The 25,815-nt window shown below is 43.4% G+C and overlaps 1 protein-coding gene across 1 annotated transcript in view; it reads right to left on the reverse strand.

Moving 5' to 3' along the window:
• Positions 1–16,456: 16,456 nt before the first annotated feature.
• Positions 16,457–25,815, reverse strand: part of MAML2 (mastermind like transcriptional coactivator 2) — a 220,574-nt gene continuing 211,215 nt past the window's right edge. Inside the window, exon 5 of the mRNA XM_069883392.1 lies at positions 16,457–21,250. Coding sequence (XP_069739493.1) covers positions 20,271–21,250 — 980 coding nt within the window. The 3' untranslated portion in view covers positions 16,457–20,270. The remainder of the gene's footprint in view (positions 21,251–25,815) is intronic.

The raw sequence follows: 25,815 nt of genomic DNA on the forward strand, positions 1-25,815 counted from the left end.
CTCGAAGTTCCTCCTGAAGTCATATTATCAAAGAATCACTTGGTTGGAAAAGACCTTTGAGAAGAACCAAGTCAAACCGCACCTATTCACTCCTAAACCATATCCTTGAGCCCCTCATCTACCCATCTTTTAAATACTTCCAGGGATGGTGACTCAATCATCTCTCTAGGCAGCCTGTTCCAGTGTTTGACAATTCTTTTGGTGAAGTAATATTTCCTAATATCCAACCTAAACTTCCCCTGGCACAACTTCAGGCCACTTCCTCTTGTCCTATCGCCTGTCGCTTGGAAGAGGAAATCAACACCCTCCTCGCTACAACCACCAGGGAGGCTCTGCAAAGGGATCTGAACAGGCTGGACCACTGGGCTGAGTCCAATGGCATGAGGTTTAACAAGGCCAAGTGCCGGGTCCTGCACTTGGGGCACAACAACCCTAAGCAGTGCTACAGACTAGGAGAAGTCTGTCTAGAAAGCTGCCTGGAGGAGAGGGACCTGGGGGTGTTGGTTGACAGCGACTGAACATGAGCCAGCAGTGTGCCCAGGTGGCCAAGAAGGCCAATGGCATCTTGGCTTGTATCAGAAACGGCGTGGCCAGCAGGTCCAGGGAGGTTATTCTCCCTCTGTACTCGGCACTGGTGAGACCGCTCCTCGAATCCTGTGTTCAGTTCTGGGCCCCTCACCACAAGAAAGATGTTGAGGCTCTGGAGCGAGTCCAGAGAAGAGCAACGAAGCTGGTGAAGGGGCTGGAGAACAGGTCTTATGAGGAGCGGCTGAGAGAGCTGGGGTTGTTTAGCCTGGAGAAGAGGAGGCTGAGGGGAGACCTCATTGCTCTCTATAACTACCTGAAAGGAGGTTGTAGAGAGGAGGGTGCTGGCCTCTTCTTCCAAGTGACGGGGGACAGGACAAGAGGGAATGGCCTCAAGCTCCGCCAGGGGAGGTTTAGGCTGGACATTAGGAAAAAAATTCTTCACAGAAAGGGTCATTGGTCACTGGAACAGGCTGCCCAGGGAGGTGGTTGATTCACCTTCCTCAGAGGTGTTTAAGGGACGGGTGGATGAGGTGTTAAGGGCCATGGTTTAGTGTTTGATAGGAATGGCTGGACTCGATGATCCAGTGGGTCTCTTCCAACCTGGTTATTCTATGATTCTATGATTCTATGTAGTTACAGGCAGTGATAAGGTCTCCCCTCAGCCTCCTTGTGTCTAGGCTAAAAAAAACCTGTGCCCTCCACTGCTTCTTGTTCTCCAGCCACTTCATCAGCTTCATTGCACTCCTTTGGACACACTCTGGGACCTTAATGTCTTTCTTGTTGTGAGGGGGAGTATAAGTCATCTTATTTCTGTTGGGTCAGCCTGCTAGAGAATCTGACGAGACCCCTCTTGTGCTGGGTTGTGAACCTGTCATAAAACCCAGTTGTGCTCCTAGAAATTTTAATTGCCTGTATCTGTTCCGGAGACCTGTCTGAGTTTATCCCTGAATGGGATGGCGCAGGAGTTGTGGAACATGGCAGGTCAAAATCCAGAGGGTGCTAGCATGGATCCTTTGTGTGCTGGCAGGGGGAGAAGTTCTCTGACTGGCAGCTCCTGTTCATGTGTCAGTATTTGTCCTCAGGAAGCTTTGCAGTCACAGCTCGCTGTCAAATGTTTTGCAGGAAGAGCCGGGGTACATTCAGCTCCTTGGGAGCTATTTGGTGAGCAAGAGAAAAGCTCTTGGCATTGCTTACGAAGTCTGAGGAATTGCATCTGAAGCCTCCCATACTCAGCATGGAGGTGTCTTCCAAATGCCCAGCTGTTTTGGCAAAAAAACATAAGGTAAAGAAACTGGGGACATGTTTGTAGGCAGGTGGGTTTCCCAAAAGGCTTGTTTGTTAGTAAAGAGAGCAGCCAATGTCAGCAGCATCAGTCCAAATGGACCTCCCTGTTTGAAACACTACTTCAAAACAGCGTAAACCCCGTATCTTCTAAACACCTGAATACTCCGTGACTGTGAAATGCTTACTGAAACACTATCCCTCTTTGTGCTCCAAGGAGTAAATTAGTTGATGTGTCCCTTTCTCTTGTTTCCCATTTTGTTCTTGTCATCGGAGTATAACTCCAGAGCCGTTCAAATCATGCAGAAGCCTGTGAAGCAGAACACTGAAGCGGGATTACAGCAGTCCTGCCTGAGACTGCACAAAGCATCTGTGACATTGCCTCTGTCTCTCTTCTCTTTAGTGTTTACCAGCTGCTGTTGAGCAAGCTTGATATGGAATGGTTTTGAAGATCGTTTAAACTTGAAAACACAGCTTTGTCTAAACATTCTTTTCTGTGTTTTTTACTTAATCTTCTGAAAAATAAAGGTTACATATTGTCAAATGTATTTGTCTAGTCTTTTTTTTTTTTTTTTGGGGGGGGGAAGGGGGAGCATGAGGGGTGTTCCAATCTAGGAAATTGAGCTTGTGTTGGCATCTCTAAAATGATGACTCTGGTTTCTGGTCACAAGTGCAATTTTTGTTTTAAAAAATATGCTAGTTGCTGGTGGTTTATTGCAGTGTTAAAATCCAAACAAAATGTTTTGACATCATTACAATGAAAAGATCAGTAGACCTGTGTTGATTTTGTTCCAGCTGTAAAACTGTTTTAAATGGAGAGGTTTTGTTTCATTAGTTAGGTGCATTAAACATTCCAGCAGTACCATTTATCAATGGAAAATGCCGTAACAATGAGATACTCCCTTCCTCCCTCTTCTCTTTAGCTTTCCATCCCCACCCATGCCTGGATGAGCAGCCAGTGCCGTCTGCAGCGACAAGCAGGCAGGGGGTGCTGTAGCAGCAGTAGTTTTGCATCTTAGGTGAGCAGCCATGCAGCTCCTGGTAGCCTTGTCCCACTGCTGCGCTCTTTTCCCAGCCTTTCCGAGGATGGAGTTCCTGGTGGTAGGAACCCTTGGGAGGGGTCAGTGCTGTAGAACTAGCAAAGAGCATTGCGTCTCCCTTTCAAATCTTATCGAATAGCCTTGTGGTGAGTTGGTATTACCGCTATTCCCTCTGCTAAGCTTGGTTTGATAGAGGTGCAGTCGTTTAAAAAAAAGTCAAGTAGGAATAAAAACAATATATAAACCTCCTTTGCTATGTGAAAGTATTAGAGTGCCTGCCTTTCTTCCTAATTTGCTATTGATGTGGCATCCCTAAGTAGTTTATTGATGAAGTGTTCTATTTGCTTTTCACTGCCCTGTTTTGTTCTTGGCCTTATCCCCAGGGCCTGTGAAACCCTTTAGAAATTCCCACTGGTGCTTTGTAAATGAGAACAAAGCTAATCACCTCCTGGATCTCTCCTGCTGCTGAAAGAAACTAGCAGTCTGCTCAGTGAGTCTTTCTGCTCAACAATACCACATTTTCCAAGTCAGTCAGAATTTTCTCTCTGTGAACTGAGTTACCTTAGAGCTCTTATGAGTGATGGAAAATTTAAATAAAGGCCTTGACATAACCAAAGCTAATTAAGGACAATTCACAAAACCGTTTTATAACTGATGTAAAATAAGCATAGTTTAATCTGTTAACCTACTTTATCTTGCCACATCCCTTATCATCATCTTATGAATATCATAATTTGATTTTTTTATGTGTGAATGTTCTGCCATTTTATGATTTGAACACAGGAGATAGTAAAAGAAAATTAACCTCATGGATAAGTAGTAAAATGATCTGCGTTCATCTTTAACGCTATGTGGCCAATACAGCTGAGGTGAACGATACCCCAAAAGAGAGAATGAACAAGGAACTTTGTTGAATCAAAGATATGAAGGATTATTTCCAAGTAAAGGACAAGCATATATTCTCCAATACTTTCTGAAATTGTGTGTGGTTGTAACTTTTGTTTATAGTGCATAAGAAGTGTAAAATACATAGCCTGGCTTTTTTGGGTGTTTGGAGGTTGTCAAAGTTAAGATACAGCACGAAGAGGATAATTTTATGTTCCATGTAAAACATGATTAAGCGAGGGGAAGTAAAACTTCTGCCTCAGTCGTTCAGTATGAATGGGAGATACGTGTCCATTGTATTTAAATTAGAGTCTATCGAGTAAGAGACTTTCTAGCTCTGTGTATGCGTAATCCATACATCTGGTACATGATAGATGAATGTGCCAGATTTTACAGATCCAGATGTTCCCATCCCTGGAAATCCTCAGGTTTGCTGCTGCAAAGCCAAAGACAGGCTTGTCGTATCTCACATTGTAAGCACTGCTAGTATCCCTGCCTGTGCTCTGGTAGCCAATGCATTAAATAATTCATGGCAGTGGCAGCTTCCCACACTCTGCCGTCCTCTCTAGTAGTCCATGTTAGTTAGTCCAGCAAATTTTCAGCATGACTCAGTCCCATAATTGTTCTGAAAACCACACAAGAGACATCCTCGTCTCTCCCTTTGATTCACTAAAATGATTCTCAGATTTATTACATTTTCTTGTCTCCTTGATGTGCAGCTTAAGGGCAGTGGGCAGATGATAAAAGATTCTCAGAGCCTTGGAAAGGGAGGGTTGTCACTGGTGAGATCCCACTGTGATGTATGATTATCAAATCATACTGAAAGTGGCATGTGTTCCTTTTGTCAAGCTTCATCAGCTGATAGAGTATGAGGTCAGAAACAGCGAGAACTTTGGCACATGCAGGGAGGCTGATGGAGAACAACATGCTGTGGCTGTGATTTCAAGCTAGAATTGCTTGTGTTTGCAAGAACATTTGCTACAAGATGGTCATGAGGCACATGCACAGATCCAGTCTTGCTTAAATTGTCACTGTATCTCCAAGATTACTGTACTTGAGGCTAACCTGATCTCAGTGATCACCCTAGCTCACCCATGATGTGGTTTTGGCTGTCTGGGATGACACCCTGACAGAAGCTAATGAGTATTTGGGACTCTGACACTTGGGGGTTTTTTAGTCATGTGATTAGAGGTTTTTTGTCACTTGATTGGGTTGGTTTTTTTATGCAGTCATACACATATTGGTGCAGAGTGTGACAGATGTGGAGCTCTGGACTTAACCTGGACCTAATCCTATATTCTATAGCTTGTTCCCTGTTTACATCTTCTGATGGACAGAAGATTTATTCTGCTTGCTGCCTGGCCTGTGTGGAGCTTCCTTATCCCCACTCCCACCTCCAGTTCATGGCTGCTCGCAGAGCAGTGAGGAATTAAATATCAGACAGGCTAATGAGTATATCAGGATCTATCCCAATGTGTGCTCAGAGTGTACAGACCACTGCCTGGACTCAGCCATTTCACCCAGCTTTTAATTGCCTTATGCTTTTAATTTTTAATGGCCTCTGCAGATACTGATTTATTGCAATGTATTGTAACATGCATTCTAAGCAATGACATTAGTGCAGTCCAAGGCTGAGACGGTAACTATAATACGTTAGTGCTGTAGCAGACTGTAAAGTGCAGGCTGTCTCACCTGCTGTGTGTTCCATTCCTTAAGCCTTTGGTGTAGCGCTGCCGTTACATGCCAGAAAACATAATGTAGTTTTAGGAGATGGATTTTTTAGTGCTGCTTCAAAAGAAGTAGTGTAGTATCTTTCCTCCTGAAGGACTAAATACATCACAACAGCTGTCTGCCTGTCTACAGGTTTGGACTACAATGCTTCAGCAGCTCCTTGCCATCTGCATAATGATGTTCGATCTGGCAGACACAAAGTAAGAATTACTCATAGGAGTTAAATTTATATGTTCTGGTGCTTGTTAAACCACCACTGCTAGGAATGAATGTGTTTCCATAACTTTTAGGGTGATTAGGCAGGAAGGACATTGTGGCATGAATTGTTTTTGATATTGCTAGCCATTAGGAGGAGGATTTTCTAAGATCCCAACACTTGTGCTGAGCAGTCTCTTTAAGAGCAACAGGGAAAGGTGCTTGGGTATAGCAACAGGGATAGTATGCAGGGTAAGAGTCTCTGTACCTCTTGGATCTTAAAATTTTATTTTACAGTCCTGATATATACACCAGTTTTCAAGCAAACTGTCATTTTAAATATAGGTAGCATTGTCTGGAATAGTATTGTCTTTATCTGTATACAAACTGTATGTGTCCACAGACTTCTCAAGCTGAGATCTTAATCTACAGCTGGTGTATTTAATAGCTGCAGTTAGGGAAATGTTTAAGAATACTTGATTTTATCTAATTTATGCTTCTTTTCCTATTAATGAAGGTATGAATTTTTGGTATTTCTTAATAAAATACAATAAAATGATGATAGTAAGATCTGGAGATTGTATTAAAAATTAGAAGGACACATCTAGAATATAAAATACAGCAGGGATTAATGCCTTTCAGTTTCCCTTTCATTTACCCTGATGGCTCAAATTTCAGTGTGGAAATCTCATACAGTTGTTTAACTTTCTTTTAGAAGCAATCAGCTCTAGCAATGAAATGGCTGGGGAGTTGCAGGCTTAACAGTGACTGCAATAAAAATGGGTATTGGAGAGGTGTTTGATTATTTACTTTGTGTAAGTAACCTATCTGAAGTGGGTGAGCTGTGGCAAACATTTAGGAAGCTACTGAAGACACATTAAGCACCTGGATACGGTGAGGGAGGAAGCTTACTGCTTTTTCTGGTGGTACAATAATTTGGTGATAGGAGATCACAGGGTTGTCAGTAATGCCAAATAAGAGGCACAAGGAACAAATTTAAGTGCTGACGCCTTGATTAATCACACTACTTAATTGTTAGTTAACCTTCTAGGGTGGGGAGACTGCTTCAATCTGCCGTCAGGACACTCATATTGCCTTTTCAGATTTACCACTGGGTGAATGATCTTTAAGATGGAGTTTGCTCCAGTGGTGGCTCTCCAAGGGCAGTGTGGGATGGGGCTGTGCCAGGTTGGGCTCTCTGCGTCCTGCACAGCCTCTGGCACAGTTACAGCAAGCTGTGCCTTCTCAAACAGCCCTGTGCTCTCCTATCATGCCTCCAGATGTGCAAGGCCATACCCATCCTTTCTTACCATGGAAACACCTGCTTAGTGGGTCTCCCTTTGTAGCAGACATGCTGATTTGAAGTAGCCTCCAAAATAGAAAAGACATCTTAGTGCCATAGTGGGAACTAAGAGTTAAAACCAGGTTCAATATAGTGTGGGTGTCTCCAGGCTGCTCCAGAAGGAACTGAGTTTAGTGTGAGAAGCCAAGTTCCTCCATCTGGTTTTGTGGCCAGAATCTCTTCCTGACTACTGCTTATTTAGCAGTGTGCACCTGAATAGGGAGTTGCTTCTCATTGCCCCCAAGGCCACTACAAACCCAGTATGGGGATGCTGATCAATGCTTCTAGGAGCACCAGATAGCTGGAAAATGGAGTGTGTGCTTCTCCCTAAAAGGTGATAGTGAGTGACTGGTCAGAGAACTGCACAACCACAGGAGCTTGCAGTGTCCTACAGGCCTCCCCAGACTAATATTTTGGCATGAGCTGAAAAGATTAGGTAGTTACCATTCTTGTAGACACAAACACCACTTCCCACATCTTGAAGCTAGTTTTACATCGCGGGCCAGCTTGTGCCTGTCCTGCCACTTCTTTTGTAGTCAAATCTATGTTGCATTTGTCAAACGAATGCATGAAAGAAATATTCAGGCTGCAATGCCGTGTGTACCAAAAGTCAGGAAACTGTTTTAAGCTACTCATCAGAACCTGAATGAATCCCACTCAGACTTCCCACCTGTGTGCTGGGTTCAGTGAAGATTCAGGACAAAAAGCATGATGTGACTGTGTAAATAAAAATCAGGTTTTATGCCTGCATATAAATGTGGCTGAATTCAGGTTTCACAAGCAACTCCAAATATGCCATTTCTGGCCATATTCCAGCACTTGGATGTCATCTACTTATAGCCTATGTAGCAAGACTCCAATGCAGTGCTGATATATGAACACCTGCAATTTTTGAAGGCCAAAACTAAGCATTAATTATCTTACATGAGTGTAATAAGTCACTTTACTATCATCTGCAGTAAGTGACATCTTAGACTTCACTACTATAACTCATGGACCTGATGCCCTCATTCCTCTGTGCACGTCTGTGTGTTTTGGGTCTGGGATGTTTGAAAAGGGTCACTGTCTCATATGTTTGGCTGAAAAGATAAGGAGGAGGAGTACAATTCAATATCCTCTTTCCTCCTTTTGAAAGGCAAGGGCCTCATATTCCTGCAATTTGTCTAAAGATTGAGAGGGACATACACTACTGTTGGAGAGTTTATGGCTGGAAGATGATAGCCCTCATTTTTCAGCCGGGGAATTCCTGCCTTTGAGGAAGGGGAAGCATGAGAAGTAAGTTTTAGTGCTGGACCTGGTGGCAGTACTGTGGAAGAAGAAGAATGAAGCATGGGGTAACCTTTCTTTTTTCCTGCCTAACAATGGCATCCCTCCATCCATCCATCATGGGGCCCCCAGAATAGTGTGATGGGATGGTGACGTGACGCATGGTCCTCCACCTTCTCCCATCTGCAGCTGCTCTGGCAGCTCAGCAGCGTCTCCAAGCAATATCTGCTGCTGCTCTGCCAATAGGTTCAGCCCATCCTCAGCATGCTGATAGACGAGTTCGGGTGGTTCGTGAGTGGAGACAGGATGGAGGCTGACGCTTTGGCTGGGACATGTTTGCTTTGGCCAACTCTGCTACAAAAGCAACTGCAGAGAGCAGAGGTGCTTGTGAGGTTGGCAGTGCCTGAAGCCAGCAGGAATTCAGAATAAGCCCTGGCTTGAACCATCAGTGTGTGCCTCAGAGCTCCCTTGGATGCTTCAGTCGTGCTGGAGGATTGCCAACATGCTTTCCAACCTAAGAAAACTGAGAAAAGTGAAAGAACAGAGGTTTCACATTATATGCCTCAACCAAAGCAGAGTGGAATTTCCCAGGGCAAAGATACTTCTTTATCCCAAGGGCATTCCCTTTGCCGAGTATTGAATACCTGCTTCCAAAAAATGGAGGAGTGATCCCTTCTCAGAGAAGGGTCATGAGAATCCTTTGTAAAAACAAGGGTAAAGTAATGTTAATGTAGAGTGGACTGGCATCTCTAGTAAGAGATATCAATTTGCTTTTGGTAAGGAAAAGAAGGAAAGGAGAGAAATGTCCTTATTCCACTCCAATATTTCTTCATGGACAAGATTCATGCAGCCTTTGCATGAATATGTTGCTCAATAACCAGAATATCTGTTAGCTCAGTGCCCATTGTAAAAATGCTTGGATAATATTTTATAGAGCACATTCCTACTCTAATTAAACCTAGCACAAAACTGAACACATTTCAAATTTATACTGTGGTGACAGTGAAGATGAACAAAGTTATTTTCTTCACTGTTAGGCCTGTGAAGTCACAAGTAGTGCAGCTGTGTTAGGTGATGGGTAGCTTAGGAAATCATGGTTGTGTTTGCTCAGATTGAATATATGCTGTTGCAAAGAATTTTCCTTTATTCTCTAAGGATGATATCCCTTTCTGCTAACCCGAATTAACTGTTTCCATGATAATGTCTTTCAGACAGATAGGCTGGAGCAGGAAAGGAGAAAGTTATAATGAGCAAGGCTTTCACTTTTTCTCTGCTCTTTCTATATTGAATAAAAGAAGACGAGCAGTGAAGAAGAATCCATAAAAGCCCAAAATGCCCCTGGAAGAGATGTTTCCTCATGCAGAAAACAGCCATTGGTCTGCCTTCTAAAGATGATTTCAGAAGTACTGGCCTTGGTATTTTGAGAAGATGGTGGTGGAGACAGAAAGACCCAGAGCAAGAGCGCAGCCACAGTGTAGAACAGAGTGGCTGCCCCAGGCAAAGCTTTGGTGTCCAGAGGGCAGTTGCTGTGGTCTGTGTGCCACAACTTAGCCAACATCCCCAAAGCAGTCTAAGCTATGCAGAATAGCTCAGGATCAGGAACATGCCAAGGTAACTTACGACTGCTTTGAGCCTTATTCCAGAAGCTGCAAGTTTCTCAGTTCAGTAAAAGTCTGATTTAACGTCATAACCTCTCTGAGAAAGATGTCACTTTTCCTTTAGAGACTCTCCGTTCTTTCCCTTGCAAGCTAAGGAACTGATTTTACTTGAATCCTTAGCTCAGCCCCCCAGAAAGTACCCACTGACCTGAGAATTCCACCAAGATTGTTTCTGTCTCAGATTTCCTTTTTCCCAAGAAGTTATAGAGGAAGTTCTCTGTTAAGGAAATTAAGAGCTCTAATCCAAGGCACAAGGCAGGTTTAACAGCAGCAGCCAAACTGGTGATCACCCCTGGCTGCTCACCCTGTCATCCCTAAGAGAATTGCTCTTGGGAGAGGCCAGTGGAAGCATCGCTCTGCTCCTGGCTAATTAACCCACAACCCAACTTAGAGTGATAAATTGAAACCACTATCCAGGATGCTTGCCTTCTGTGTCTTGGAGGAATTTTGAACTTTGAATTTTTTTTTGTCCATACTGGGAATTATTAACTGATATTTTAAATTGTGAATTTTATACAGTGAAGTTTTGTACTGCAAAATAGCATGTTCATCAAGTATCTGATAAGAATCGTGTAACAACTTTGTGTATAAATCTGTTAGGTCAAGCCTGCGTTTTCCAACTACTGTTTTAGGAGTCCCCTTCCAGTATTTAAAAAGGGGAAACATCTTCTTTAATATCATCTTCCAGCTTTGAAGCTATGCTAAACAACAAAGACAGACAAACATTTCATTCTCCCCTAATCCTTTAAATATCCTTACCAGTACATGGCATTCACACACTCTTAAACCCGTCTCCCGTAGCAGCTGTATGTCCTCTAACTCTGTCTTTAAAGCCTGCAGCTTCAACTGGGGCAGAACAGGAGCCCACGATACTTCATCCCATGGTGGCTTGTCTTTCTGGGTGGTATGGAGAGGGATGGTTTTCCATAATAAAGCCATCATCTGGATTGAATTGCAGATATCTAATCCCCACACAAGCTACTCCTGTTTGGTTTTGTGAAGTGAACAAAGACGTCAATTTAGACATGCTCAGGGCTGGATTCGGGTATCTCTGGGACCGTCTGATCATTCCAGTGATTAGCCAGCCTGCCTTGGTAACTTTAACACAAAAGGGCAAGCATAGAATAAAACCCCTTTTCTTCAGGAAAGAGGTTGAAATGGAAGATTTCCTTAATTTCACCCCCCAGGAAAATGACTGAAGGGGCAGGCAGGACAGCTGGGACAAACCCAACACTCCCATGTCTCCTGCCATATATTTATGGTATAAGAGCAGAGAGGGATGTGAGGAGCTGCATTACAGAATGGGAGGATTGCGGTGGAGGGTGGGTGATGTTCATGTGAATTAGTGAGTATTCGTTGACTTAAGTCTTGCAGAAGTGTATTTACTGATTCTTGCACTTTTCTTCCTCAACATGAAAAAATTCCACTCATTTTCTACAGTTTTTCTGTATTTCTGTGGGGACCTGTGAAGATATTTAGTCTGTTCCACTGGCTGAATGTGGATAAATTATACCAGTGTCATTCCTCATAGGTGCCTAACCAGGTCTTGAGAGCCTTCAGACCTCATATCCATCTCAGACAGTCCATCCTGTATTTCCTTCCCGTTAAAAACTTCCACCTGGCATCTATCCTGAACTCATCATTTCTTGGCCTGCATGGATCAATATGGAGACAGATATCCTTTTCCCTTGGCAGCAATTATTTATCTGTTAGAAGACTCTTTATTCTATTCCCACTTAAACTTCCTCTTCTTTAGGCTGAAGAACCTCAATTCTTTTCTATATATTTCCTATATTTCTGATAATTTGCATTGCTTTTTTTTCCTACCTAGAATACATCATGTTACCCAAGTGTAACTGACTGAAATCTGAGGGCCAGACACCACCAATTTGATCAGCGTGGGCATGGAAGCCAGACTTTGGGCTCCTTTTTGAAAATCTTGCCTTTTAACAAAAGAAGTAAAAGCCTGGTGTAAGCTTTCTCTGATGAAAGCTTGGATAGCTTAATAGAAAGTAGCATTTCTGGAGCTAATCTGCCATCCAAAAGCACAGCTACACTGTGTCGCGGTGTTGGTGGCCGTTGGGAGATTTTTCTTTATTGAACGCTCTCGCTTACTAAAAGCTAAAACTGGTATAATAGCAGGAGGCTTCAGAGGCACAGGAAAATGTATAAAAAGGACATTTTTTTTTCTTTTAAGAAAAACGAAAATGAAAAAGAAAACTGAAATAGGCCACTATTGAGGCTTAAAGAAAGCAATGTAACAAAGGGAAATTTCTGAGGTTGTGTGCTTTGTGCACTTGAGTCACTTGCAAAAAGACTATATTCAGTGTTGATAAAGTAACAAAATATTCTCCAGAATGTTTTGTTTTGGGTTTTTTTTTCACAATTTTCTTCTTTAAAAGCCACTATCTTGTTGGTATTTGAAAGCTTCTCTTCATTACCCTGTAAAACACTCCAGTCATTTCCTACAAGGGGGCTTTAAACTCCCTAGCATAAACTGATGGTCTATTGGCATTTCTATGCAAGAAGCCAGCAGATTTTACTGTAAAACAGACTGGACTAAGGCTTTAAGGTTGGAGGGAAAGTTAATGAATAAGATTAATATGCAATGGCTTTACTATAGTGAGATACACACAATTAATCAAGACCATTGTGGCACATTATAATACAAAGATGCAGTATAAATATGGGAAAACTCCCTTGACTAGTGGATTTGTTTTCTAAATGAAGGGAAAGGTTGGCTCTGAGGGAGTGTTGTGCATGAAATCCTGATTTTAGCTGTACTAATGCTGTTAACTTGCTGCTCATGTGTGAATGGGGACAATACATAGCCCTGCAGCTTCCATCAGCCTTTCCTGAAGACATGAGGAGTTCCTCCCTCTACTGTTGACATCCTGTGAGCCTGGTTATCCAACAGACCAAGGCTAACGCTCAGACTAAGGAAACCCCAGGAGAAAGTACAGCAGGTTTCTTTACACAGGTTTAATTTGGTCTAGGGTTCAGTTATTCACAGACCTACTATGAGGAGCAACATTATGCCGGCTAGGAGTCTTGCTGGGGGATGAGTAACATGGTAAAAAAAGCAGGATCCTTAAGAGAAGAAGGAACTTAAGAAAGGAAAGACAAACTATCATTGGCAAAATTGACGTGCAGATTCAAAAAGGCCAATTTGGCCATTTTGGCCAATGCATATATTTTTAGACATTCTTCAGTATTTGTCTTAAAGACACTGGTAAATTTAATGAATCAAATAATATGGCACATGCATTCTGACACATTTCTCTTTTTAATAACTACATGTTAGGACAATTTATCAAATTCCTTCTAAAATAAATTTGAGGAGACACAATCAATGTGCTGAGTCCCTACATATGCCTTTCCAAGAGGAAGCTGGATGTTTTACATCGATGGAATTTACGTTCATGTATGAATTATGCTCATATATTAACCTGACTGATGTGCATGATCATTTTAGGAAACTAACCCTATGGGCTACTTCTATAAGAAAGAGCTTTCCAAATTAAATCCTCAAATAACGCAATAATTTCTAATAAGGATTTCTCAGTCATCTGGTACCCTGAAGCTAGTGCATTTCAGGCACTAATTGAATTTTTAAAAAAAAATTTAAAAAAAAAATGTTTAGGCCTCTAGAGTTTAACTTTCTAGTTTTACTTAGAGACCAGGTCATCACAAAAAGCAATTTGAGTATATTCCCTGGTTTTATTTTCACCACGTCAGGCCAACATAATAGTGTCAAGGGAAAACTGCTTATATGTGATGTTCATTGATTTTCACAACAACCAGGAACCTTTCCTTTCATGTCAAATCAATATTGAGGGATGGGCTTTGCTGTGAGATCAGCTGCATAGATGCATCTACGCTCAGCATTTCACCCAAAAGCTTAACAGCACCACAGGATCTTCCTGATGTTCCTGGGGACAAAGGATAAAACAGAGCAACTGTGTCCTGTAGAACAAGGCAGGCCAGTCAGTCAGACTGTAAACATAGCTGGCAGCCCTCGGAAAAGACATGGATAGAGCATCTTTGTTGTCTCAAGCTGTGCAGAGGAATGCATTATGTGTCTGGGGAGAGAAGACTGTACACCAGGCACACATCAGCGTGGCTGTGCAGCTCTGGGAGACGCTGACTGACTCTGGCATTGCACATCCTGAGGACAACTAAGCAGCTCATCTAACCCTGCTACCCAGGCAGCAGCAACACCAACACCAAAACATGTTCACTGGCAACTGCTGGATGCTTGCTCTTCAGTACAGAAGGGGTTGAATCATTACAGGAAAAACAACTGTTCATGCTCGAACTCTTTTATAACAGTTCCTTTATAATGAAAGTGTAAGATTGGCAAATGCCAGTTTGGGATTGGGTTTCTTTTTTTCTTTCATTTTTTTTTAAAACATCTAGATTTTTAAGTCCTAACAGGCTGCTTTTATCAGCTTGCTAGACCTGTTCGGTAGCATATGGATGGGGATTTCCTCCTGCGAGTCCTCCGATAGGACAGTAACTGGTGGCTGAGTTAGTTTGTAATAATTATGTGAACTAGAAGGAAAAAAAATGACATAAATTTTCTGTTTTATTCAAATGGATATGATTTGGAATCCTATTAAAGGGGCTCTGTCAAAGTGGTCTACATGACCCAGAATACCTGATTTAAAAATGAGGGTGATGTAAGCTTTTACCACAGTCTAAGCTTTTATTGTGGTAGGACCTGGTTCCTGTGGCTGAGAGGTTCCTGTGCTGTTCTGAGAGTGAGCAGCAGTCTCGGCTGTGCTGCCAGGCTGAGCTGGTAGTGCCTTCTGCCAAGTGATTCAAATATAGTGGGAAAGGTCAGACACTGCCTGGATCTAGTGCAGTTCCTGTATCTGCCCCCCTCCATGTGGTCTTGCTGGCAACATCTTTCTGGGCACAGGAGAGAGGTCTGGGGATGTTTTCTGGCCATGTGGTGCAGGGTGACTTGTGACCTTCTTATCCCTCTTATCCCACATCCAAAATGGGAATGGCTCTTGCTCTTGGGAGGGTGGTCAATGCACCCAGGCCCTACCAGGGACTCTCACAGCCTGGTGGCACAGACAACAGCACTCCAGGACCTGGGAGGGATCCCTGGCTGGCCTTCAGCTTGCTGACATTGATGTAGCTTCTTCAACTGAGCAGCAGCCAGCCCTGCCTGAGGATCCCCCATCCCACCTGCCAAGTCTTCTGCCTTTACAGCTGGGATAGATAAAGAGGCTCCTTCAAGGCATGGATTTCTTGACCTATTTTAGATGTACTCTTGGATGAGTGGGACTGTGCCATATTTTCCACTCTTGAGTGCAAGGGGAGCACCGTCTGTCACCTGCAGTGAGAGATGCTGAAGCAAGGAGAGAGCTCCTCACCTCTGGGTCATCTCCTCACTTCAGCATCTCTAGCCAGGACAAGGAGCACAAGCACAGCCCACAGGGTGGTGGGGCCCAGGGCACGTGCCAGCATGCCTTCCTTTCCCTCCCTGTGCAGCCCACAGATGCCAGAGAAGGATGCAGGAATTATTTACAGGTGGCAGTCAGATACAACAGAGGGACAGAGGAGTAGTGGAAAAAAAATGGGAGGGCAGCAGCTAGCAGAGCTCAGGTTGTGGGGAGCAGCCAAGAAAGGTGTCTCTGCTTACCTTGTGGGGGAAGGTGAGAGGAGGGAGAATAAAAGGATAGAGGTCCCCAAGCATCATCAGCACTAGTGAAGCAGTTGAGATCTGGAGAGCCCTTTTTTTTTTTTGTTTGCTACATCTGAAAACATCTCAGCCTCGGAGCATACACAGTGGTGTGCTGACATCTGTCACTTTGAAGCATCCCCTCCGCCACCCCTTGCTGCTCCATTAATGGGGCAGGAAGAGCCACCCACTTGGAGATGGAGCCCAGCTAACAAGGAAAACCTCTTGAGGAAGGGGCATCACTTCCTCAGGGCTGGCCTGCTAAAAATAGCCTGGCAGGGATGAATACTTGTGTGAAACAATCCACAACACAGTGTGATCCGGTACACACTGGAATTTCTTTAGGCTAAAATGAGGCATAATGTGAGGCAGGCAGAGAGGGATGGAGAAGCCTGTTGCCTGATTTCTGGCACCCCATTAGGAGTCTCTGCTAGTGAGGAGAGAGGGGCAGAGATCTCCAGGGCATGGGTTTGGGGATCTGACCAGCTCTCTTGGGGTATCCAGCTCTTGGGTACCCATCTCTCTGCTCTGACTTCAGTAGGATCCCAGAGCAAATTGCTGTGCTGCAAAACTGCACCAACCCATTCATCAGGAGCTAAAACACCATGTGTTATTTGTTAACCCTCACTGGTAATGAAACCATGTCTTCTGTCAGTAGGAAAACATTGCAGCTCTCTTGCAAAGAGGCAGACTGAGCTCCCAGAAGCTGCCAGATGCACATTTTTCTCACCTCCTCCTAAAATATCACTGTAATTTCAATTTACTTAGATGAACGAGCAGTTGACTAAACAGACATTCATTATAAAATTCATATTAAGAAAAGAGACACTTGGGATAATTTTGATTGATTTACTTGGCAGAGTTTTGATAGCTACTGAAAAACATACTATTCATGTTTAGGTGAAAAATAAATGGAGTCAAATAAGTGTCACTGCATAGTACTAGGAGGTATATACAGCCACATGTAAAAATGCATACACACAAACATTTCTGTACAGCAACTTTTCCTTTCAGTCTGTATAGAGAAACACTGGTTTATAATATGGGGAAAATATAAAGCAGACATACATGCAACAAGGACATGACAGTTACATAGGTCCCACTTGCCTCCCAAGAGTTACAATAACAATAACAATAATAATAATTATAATAATAATAAAAGCCTTTTTCAGGGAAAAAAAATTGAAACCTGGAATGTTTTCATGTTGAGGTTTCCAGAGAGCTTCAGATGTCAAACATACCTGAAGGTGATTGAAAGGCTTGATTCAAAGCCCTGTGAAGGCAATGGAAAGACTCCATTGGTTTCAGTGAGCTTGGGGTCAGACCCAGCTGTTTAACCACGATCCCATTCTGCCCTCCCCCAAAATCCAAAGTTGAAGTCTGCAGATAAAAATAAACAATTGTATCATACAAAACTTTGTATATAGAATACAAAAGGTAACCGTTGACTTTTTGTATAAAATACAACTTTTTGATAGTATATTTCTTTCACATATGTATAAATATAACCCAAATAATATGATTTTTATTATTCCTACCAAAATATTATTACTTTTTGGGTTTTTTTTTACAAAAGTTTACAAAACAAATAATCCTTTATATTTACAACCCAATACTGTGAAGAGTGCCTGGTCAATGGTGAAAAATAGACTATAAGGGTAGTGCACTTAGCCATTGCAAAGAAAGAGGAAAAAGATACTAGCTCTGTTCAGATACAAGTGTTCTGAAGAAATGATATTGGATTCAAGTTTTGGTTACAAGAGTCTTTAATAAGGTCACATATTAAATGCATCAGGCATATCTTTACAGGACTGCAAATGGCATCTGCCTTTGTTGAATTCACCTAAGAGAGGATGAAATTTTGATCCTGGGGATGGCATTCACAGCCCAGTGTCTTCTCCACTTCAGGCTGAGATCAACAGGATAAAGCTTAGCATTGAATCCACCACCAGATGATACTCTGAAGTCTGGGGGCCTGCTCCTTAGCTGAACAATTTCTTTTTTATATCATTTGAGGATCTGGAAAACAATCTGATCTTAATACAGAAACCAGTGGTAGCTTTTTCAATGGCATGTGAGTGCGGTTGAAATTATCAGACTTCAGTGCCCATTGCTCATGATGACGATATTAATTCAACCTCGGCTGCTGTGGCATCGCAGCCCTCTGTTCCTGCCAGACCTTTGGCACCCACAGCTAACTTGCTTATGGCCAGGGTGTGCAACTGTGGATGAGATAGATGAGCTGATCTTCCCTCCACTTTAAACTCATGTAGTTACTATTTCAGTCTAGCGTTGCACAATTTATAAGGAACTCATTTGTTAGACCGCATCTGTACCTTTCCAAAGTTAGGTGGGGCACCAGTCACCTGGGCTGAAAAGCTCTTTAAAGACTTGGAAAAAAATTTGTGGTGGCATATAAAAGGGACAACGTGCACCCCAGCCAAAACTGGGGAGAAGAGGGAGCATTCTGAGCAGCTAAGCCACCACATTACACAATGCGAGAGTGTGCAATGATCACTGGCTAGGGCAGCAGAAGAGACTCTTCAGCAGGCTTTCTCATCCTCTGATGAAAAACACGTCTGGGATTGAACAGCATTGTGGACCAGCCCACCCCAACTGGCATGTCTAGCTAAATGCCCCTGATACACCTTTCTTGGAGGTGCTGCTGCTCATTGTGTGACCATGTCGAAACATCATGAAAAATTGCGCCCACATAAAATGACAGAGTGAAATGACTGGAAAAGCCTTACTAAAACCTCCATCAGAAATAGGTCAGATAAGTGCAGAGGCTATTGTCAAGTAGCCTACTCATCCCACTGCCACTAACAAGGATGAATAAAGCACTTGTACAGGGCAGAGCAATGCCTCTTGGCACCAAGGCATGTGAACGTAGTCATTGTATTCCTTTGCCACATTTAGTTTTAGCTAATTCAGAGGAGACTGTAAAACACGTCGTGCCGCATCATTTTTAAAAACCAACATTTTCATTTGAATTTCAAGATCTGTTCCCATCTACAAATCCTTGTGTCTCACTAACTGCAGAGCTGCTTTATAGTGACATATATCTCCTTCTAGTGCCCTTACTGACCAAGTCTATAGAAGAAAATTTAACACAGTGAAGATTATTTTCCGGCACCGAGATTATGTGGTGTGGAACAACCGGCATCCTTACTGCTCGACTCTGTCAGTCTCCAAGGCAAGGTGTCTGCAAACTGTCTATGGGAATAGCCCTTGCTCCAGGTTAACTCAGGGCAATCACAAAATCACAGAATCACTAGGTTGGAAAAGACCCACTGGATCATCGAGTCCAACCATTCCTATCAATATTGTCCTGGCCATCCCCAAACCCAAACCAAGAAGAGATGACTGAGTCCAGTGCCCAGAAAAAATTCCCAAACTCATTTCATTTACAAGCACAGATGTGGTTGAGTGGAGCCTCCTACTGTGAGTAGCCCAGGTGGTTATAACTGATTTGCATGCTTAGTTTCAGGGGCAGAGCTTCTCATATTTTGCCCAATGGATGCTGTGGGAACCTGGGCCATCACTGGACCTCTTTCAACCGCCCCCCACCGCCCCCCGCTATGGCAAAGGGAAAGCAGGATGGAGCCAAAATGCTGTGCAATCAAAATGGTAGTGACTCCCTCGACAGAGATGCTGGCATTTCTGCTGAGGCAAACCTGTTAGAAGAGGACTGGGATGAGCTACCTGACACTTGCTGTGGGTTAAGATGAAACTGAGGACGGTGGCTTAGCTGAGCCACATCATGCGTTTGCCCTTTTCTAAGCCAGACTGAGGAAGTAGTTGGTAAAGGTCAAATCATGAGCACCCTTCAGTTAAGTTACTGTCCGTTAAGTTACTGGAGTCCCTGGGGCAAGGTGGCAAAGAGAGGATCCTGAGCTTTGGTGTAGTTCATCTCATGTTTCCCTCAATGCCCAAAATGATTGTGCTCCTCTGATACTTGCAGCAAGCTCTGATGAAAGGGAGAAAGCAAATGCTAGAGCACACTGAGTAACACACTGGATGATCTGTTTCCTTCTTTCCTTTGACAAGACCACTTACCCTTTTTGTGTACTACAAAACATAGAGAGTTTAAATCAAAATTGTCAGGAAAGCAAAAGTGAGTTTGTACTGTGTAGGAGTAAACAGTTTTTTTGTAACACAATGAGATTTACACAGGGCCTGATGCCATCAAGGCTGAGTAGTCCCAATGAAGTTAAAGGCTGTGAACACGATGACTGGAGAGCTCTGGATTGTTTGGGCTCTTACTTGCACTCAGAGAAATTATGTTCCACAGCCCATACCACTGTCTGGTGCTTGTGTGTGTGGGAAGCTAAACGCATTTTTCCATGCAGTCCCCATGAGAAGAACTGATGGGTTTGCAATGTGCTGAGCACCAGTATGAGGAACAGACCCTTCACATGTTCTCACTCCTCCTCCTGCTCCTGGCAGGCATGAGTATCACTTATTTTATCATTTCATTGGGGGAGACTTCAGTTTTGTTCCCAGAGCAACTCTTCAAACAGGGCAGTTGCCCTATGTGGTATTTTAAAGTTACTGGAGTGTAAATTAATAAAGCAGATTGTTGGCATCTAAAGAGAAAGCTCATGTCCTTACTGCCTCTTCATCTGGTTCACCCTTGGTACTGTCACTTACGAGTGGTTCCCCAAAATTTCATCAAGGTTGATGTCTTTCATCCAGTCATCGTTACCAGGTTCTGTTTTCAGTAGAGAATCTATAAAGTCTGAGTCACTGTTGAGCGCAGGTCCTATACTGTCACCTTGCTGGTTCAGAAAGTCAAATGCTAGGTCATTACCATGGTCACTTCCTTGGTAAGCCCGAGAGTTTTGGTTGGTAGATGTGAAACCTGTTGATGGTAGAGATGATGGAGGTGTCATACTTGTTCCTGGCTGACTCAAGGTAGGCACAGTCTGTCCTCTCAGCTGGTTAGGTCTTACGCTGAGACCTCGTAGTGAGCCAGCAGATTGTGCATTTAAAGTCTGGTGCATTTGGTTCAGAGGAGGCCTCATTTGGACTCCTGCGGTTAACTGATTAGGTGCCAATGCACGCTGAGGAAAATGCTGGTTGCCTACATTGCGTTGCAAAGACTGGTTAGGATATGGAGTGCCAGTGGGGAAACGGACACCAGCAGGTTTCAGTGCATCCTGCTGCTTCACTGCAGCTTCTTGTGAGGCCCAGGGCTGGGCAGTGGCAGCAGTTGTGATCATCACGTTGGCTGGCCTTTGCACAGGAATACCTGTGGCTCCATGGTTCAAGCTTGGCCTTACTTGCTGCGAGTTGACCACAGACCCTGTCCCAAAAGCCGCTATGTTGTTTCCCTGGGTCATGGTTTGCTGTCGAGACATCACGGGGTTATTCTGACTGGGTAGGACTTGATTTTGGTTTCGGTGTTGCTGCATTTGGTTCATTCCTGAAGACACGTTGTATGCGTTTTGTTGATTGCAAGGAAGGTTCCCATAGCAGCCCATACTCCGAGCAGCCGGAACAGAAGGCATTCGGGTCCCAGCAGGGGTGGACATGAGACTGGAGCTCTGGGGCATGATGCTATGAGTTGAAATTGGGTTGGATAAGGACACGTTGTTGGAGCTCATACTCACAGCGGGTGAACCACCTGGAAAGGAGAAAACAAAAGTGTTACATATGAATGCATCAATGCGTGGTATCATTCAAATACCACTGGTTAAAAATTTAGTTTCCCAGCAGCAGAATTTATTGAAGAAGATATTGTGCTCTTAAGAGGACTTGCATGAACTTGCACAAGTCCTTAAAGATGCCTGTGATCCAAAGGGTGATTTGGTCTACATGAAGCCATTGGTGGTCTTAGCATCCCTTCAGAGGACACCAGATAAGCCAAAACGAGTGCTCATTGTAAGACAAATATCAGAGCACGGAAGGGCAGACAGAACCACTGGGCAGGAGAGAAGACTTTTCTGCCTTTTTTTACAGAAACACTAGACACCTTGGGCAGGACAAAGCCATTCTAAGTATGCAGAGGAGATCAAGATTTTTCTTCCTTACAGAGCATAGCTCATCCTGGCTCCCTCTAGAGACAACTGGGAATGATAGCCACCATCATCAGCCCCTTTTCCACCTTCCTCACACACCTACAGATGTGCTATCTAACCCTTCTGGAAGTACCTGTCCCAGATGGCAGCAGAAGCCAAGACTGCATCTCACACATTTGCAGCACTCAGAGCCTCCCTCTCAGCAGCTCAGCTCAGCCTGTGACCTGCTTGTACTCCCGTATACCAGCCAAGGAGGCATGAGGACATGGCTTGGTGCTGTGCCTAGTGAATGCCACCCACATACCCCTTCTACGCTCAACTCCCAGCTGGACTGTGGCCATTTGCTCCTCGAGAAGCTGACTTGCCTGTGAGGGAGTCACACATGATACCTAATGTCCAGGCATTTGCTGCACATGAATAACATCTTCTGTGCATCATAAAACTATAAGTTATGAGATGGCACGAATCTACCAGTCATGGCTACTTCTGCCCAGTGGAGGATTTTTCTCTACCTGAACATCTGCCAGTGAATCAGAAGAGGAGAGATTTCCCTTCAGCCTCCAAACCTGGACACAAGCTCACTTTTGCAGCAGATTTGTGGCTACATGATCTCTATTTTTTGAGGCCACAGTAAGTAATTTATGCAATGAAGGCTGATTGTTTATGCCCAGAATAAATCCCTGAGAGTTGTTTTTCTAACACAGTCAGTGTAGATGGCACTGTGGAGAACCACCCCCTGCACGCAATCAGCTGCTCCACAGCTTAATTCCATTTGCTGCTGTTGCTTCCAGTACAAACCCTACGAGAAGTGCAGCTAGGAGAAGTCAAACTCCAGGCAAACAAAGGGAGACATTTCTTCACACGTGTGGATCAGCCAAAGAAACCTTTGCCACATGGCACAGTACAAGCTAAATTCTTGTACCACTTTGGGTGGCTCACAAAGAATAAGAAAAGCTGTTAAATGGACTCCTTACGAAGCTACCACCATATTTTTGGGAATTTCCTGCTCCTGCCAGAGGAGGAACAAAAGAACATACAGCCCTGGAGTTTTGCTATTTCACAGGTAACGAGTAGCAATTGTTGGACATAGGACACTACCTTGGCTTGGTCCTTTGTACATACAACAAAACCAGGCTGAATTTGACTAACTTCAACTTTGCCATCAAAACTTATTTATTATTAGTCTGTGTGATTAATTTTATTAGTTGGACCATCATCAATTCCTTCTTACTACACAGATGCTTCAAGAGTGTGCTCAAGCCTGCAGTGTTCTCCAAATACATCAGTCTCAGTCTGTGGCAAGTTTTTGAGTCTTTTGGTCCTTCTAAGCTCTTTTCAGAACTTGACAGTTTTCAGCATTTGATTTCAAGGCTGTACATCACAGCCGGTCACAGTAATAGCTCTTGCAAGTCTTCCACATGGATGTTAAGTAAGCTTTTTTTCTCTTGTTCAGAATCGCCCCAGACTGTGTTTGTCTTTGGTGGCAATCACACAGCCTGTTTACAGTGATATCTAGAGACCCATCACCCATTTCCTTATGTGTGTAACATTAATTTTGTGCCACTCTGATTTCTTAACCAAAATAGGCAGTATGAAGTCAAATGCTTTAATGGACATTACCTGAACAACTATTACCTTTATCAACCAAAGATGTGGTTTCATTGAAAAAAGACCACCATGCTAGTTTAAAAAGATTCTTTTACTCCAGACCCTGTTGCCTGGCATTAATTATATTCCCTTCCTAAATTCTTAATTATTCAGGCTGTATCAGCTCTCTAGTATTTTTGCTGAGCTCTGCATTAGGTCTAGGTCTGCAATTACCTACTTACTCTTTTAATTTTTGTCATGGCATTAGCAGTCTTCCCTGGCATTTTAAGACTAAATAAAAAGTGGCATTAAGAATTTGGAGAACATCTCAGCCAACTCTTTTAAAATTCTTGAAGACAAATCATGCACATACATATTTAAAAAGTCTATGTTTAGGAACAGCTGTTTAATATACTGTTCCTGTTGAAATTTCACCATAATGATGTTCAATTCCCTCAGACTGGAACCGAAGGAAAAAATTATCATATATTTCTGCCTTTTCTGCATTATTTTTATGCTCTTTCCATTTAGTAACGGATGCAGAGGATTCCTTTTTTTCTCTAACTACTTAAAAAAAATCTCTTCCCAAATAATTATTAAAATGGAGCATGACTCCACTAGCAGAGTTGCTTGTTTCAAATCAATTTAAACACAGATACCTAAATTAAAGAAGCTCACCTCAACCTGGAAGGCAGGCTTTTCCACAATCTGGCTCGAAGCAGGAGGTACTTGACTACAGAGAATCTAGTTGTCCTGACAGTTACATTGTCCTAACTTAAGCACCCATGCTCAGTTCTTGAGCTGGGCAGTCCCTGTGACAGGAGATGTTGTGAGGAATCCACCTGTTTTTACCCCAACAAGGGCAATCAGATTCTCCTCCATGTGCTACCAGGGAGCCGTCTAACTGAATTTAGCTCTGGAAAGAAGAGGAGAATCATTGCTCAGCACACAACCACACAATTAGCCCCATCTTTGGCTTTGCTACTGGGTTGTGCATTGCTACTGCTTTTTGGAAATGCTGTAACGTCTTTTCACAGGGGTGATAGAGATGGGGGTCCTGATTTTTTTCTCCCTTATGCCAGTACTAAAGAGGAGGAATGACATTTCCAAAGACCTGGAACAGCTATCTGTGGAGAACTGGTTCTCATCCTCCAACTTAACTACAAGTTTGTGGAGTCACTCCCCTTGCCATCAGGATGATTCCCCTGCCCCGGAGTGACTCTGCTAGCTGCTGAGCAGCAACCAGGGCTATCATCAAACTGCTCCTGCAAACACCACACTCTTTAAAGAGCACAAGTTGTTGGGACATGGATTTTACTTGTTGTGCAAAAGACGAAGCTTCCTCATTCTCTGTATTGCTATTTTAATCTTTTTATTTTTAATGCAAATATTTTCCATTCTGATTTCTTCCAGATGGGAATAAATCTCTTCCCTGGCAGTGCTGTGTGCAGCAGCTGGGCACCCCAGGCTGCGCTGATTTGGACAAATGCCTTCACTGTCCAATTCACCTGCTCTTGTCTTGGGGGTTTCTTGCCATAACGTGGCACTATGGGGAAAAGTATAGTGGAATAAAATGCTTAACCATGCGTCTCCAAGCCCCTACGTTATTTTATTTAACTTTTTGTTGCTTCTTCCTTGACCTGAGCAAAGCTATTCCCAGAAAAAGAGAACAGATTCCCTGCTGTTACTCCCTTATGCAAGAGTTTCCTAATTGCTCCATCTGGTAGCTTTGCTGTGAACTCCCAGCACAGCCCTTTCTGTCAGTCTCTCCTCAAAAGCTGCTCCTCTCCCTGGACTCACTCAGCGGGGACTTGAGATTTGAATGGACAAGAGCTGCCAATCCCACATTTCAAACCCAGAAGATGGGGCTCCAAATACCACAAGACTGGCAGAGTCCATCGGATTAAGAACAAGAATAAAACCCACATAACAATGGCAATTACTTATTTTGGAGTTTTTTGCAGATGTGACTGCAGTCATTTCCATTTTCTCTCTCGGGCTAGAAATTGATTGTTTTTAAGTAAAAGCCAAGACTCTCAGTTAATCATTTGATTCCAGGAATGAGCCTTTAAACAACACACCAAATCACAGGATTCCCCAGCAAACTGCTGGGGTTGCCAACACATTTGTTTTACAAGCACAGGGGGAACCAAGCCAGCAAGCTCTCTCTGCCCTGTGGCATTGCCCACACCATAAGTCATTAAGCTGTCATCAGTGTTGCTTGTGCAAATTTACTCAAGGCAATAAACACTCAGGCCTGTTAGAAAGCAGCAGTTTCCAGACTGCAGCAAGCTTATTGCTGCTAGAACTTGTAAACAAAGCAAAGGAGAGCATGAACACTGCTTGAGCAGCCCAGCCTGGTCCTTCCACACGTAGCTGGGCTGTTGGTGCCATGGTCAGCAGGTTGGGCAGAGGAGTGGCTTGTGAGTGAACTGCACTTGGAAACTCATTAAAAACATAGCAGAAGCTGAACAAAGTTTTGCTACAAAGGACAGGTAGGAAGAAAAGACTCAGATCCCTGGCTGAATCTGCAGAGGCAACAGTTACGGATGTGGGAATTAGCTGATAAGTTTTTCTGCAGCTG

The sequence above is a fragment of the Phaenicophaeus curvirostris genome, chromosome 1 (assembly GCF_032191515.1).
Source record: "Phaenicophaeus curvirostris isolate KB17595 chromosome 1, BPBGC_Pcur_1.0, whole genome shotgun sequence".
Classification (NCBI taxonomy): Eukaryota; Metazoa; Chordata; class Aves; order Cuculiformes; family Cuculidae; genus Phaenicophaeus; species Phaenicophaeus curvirostris.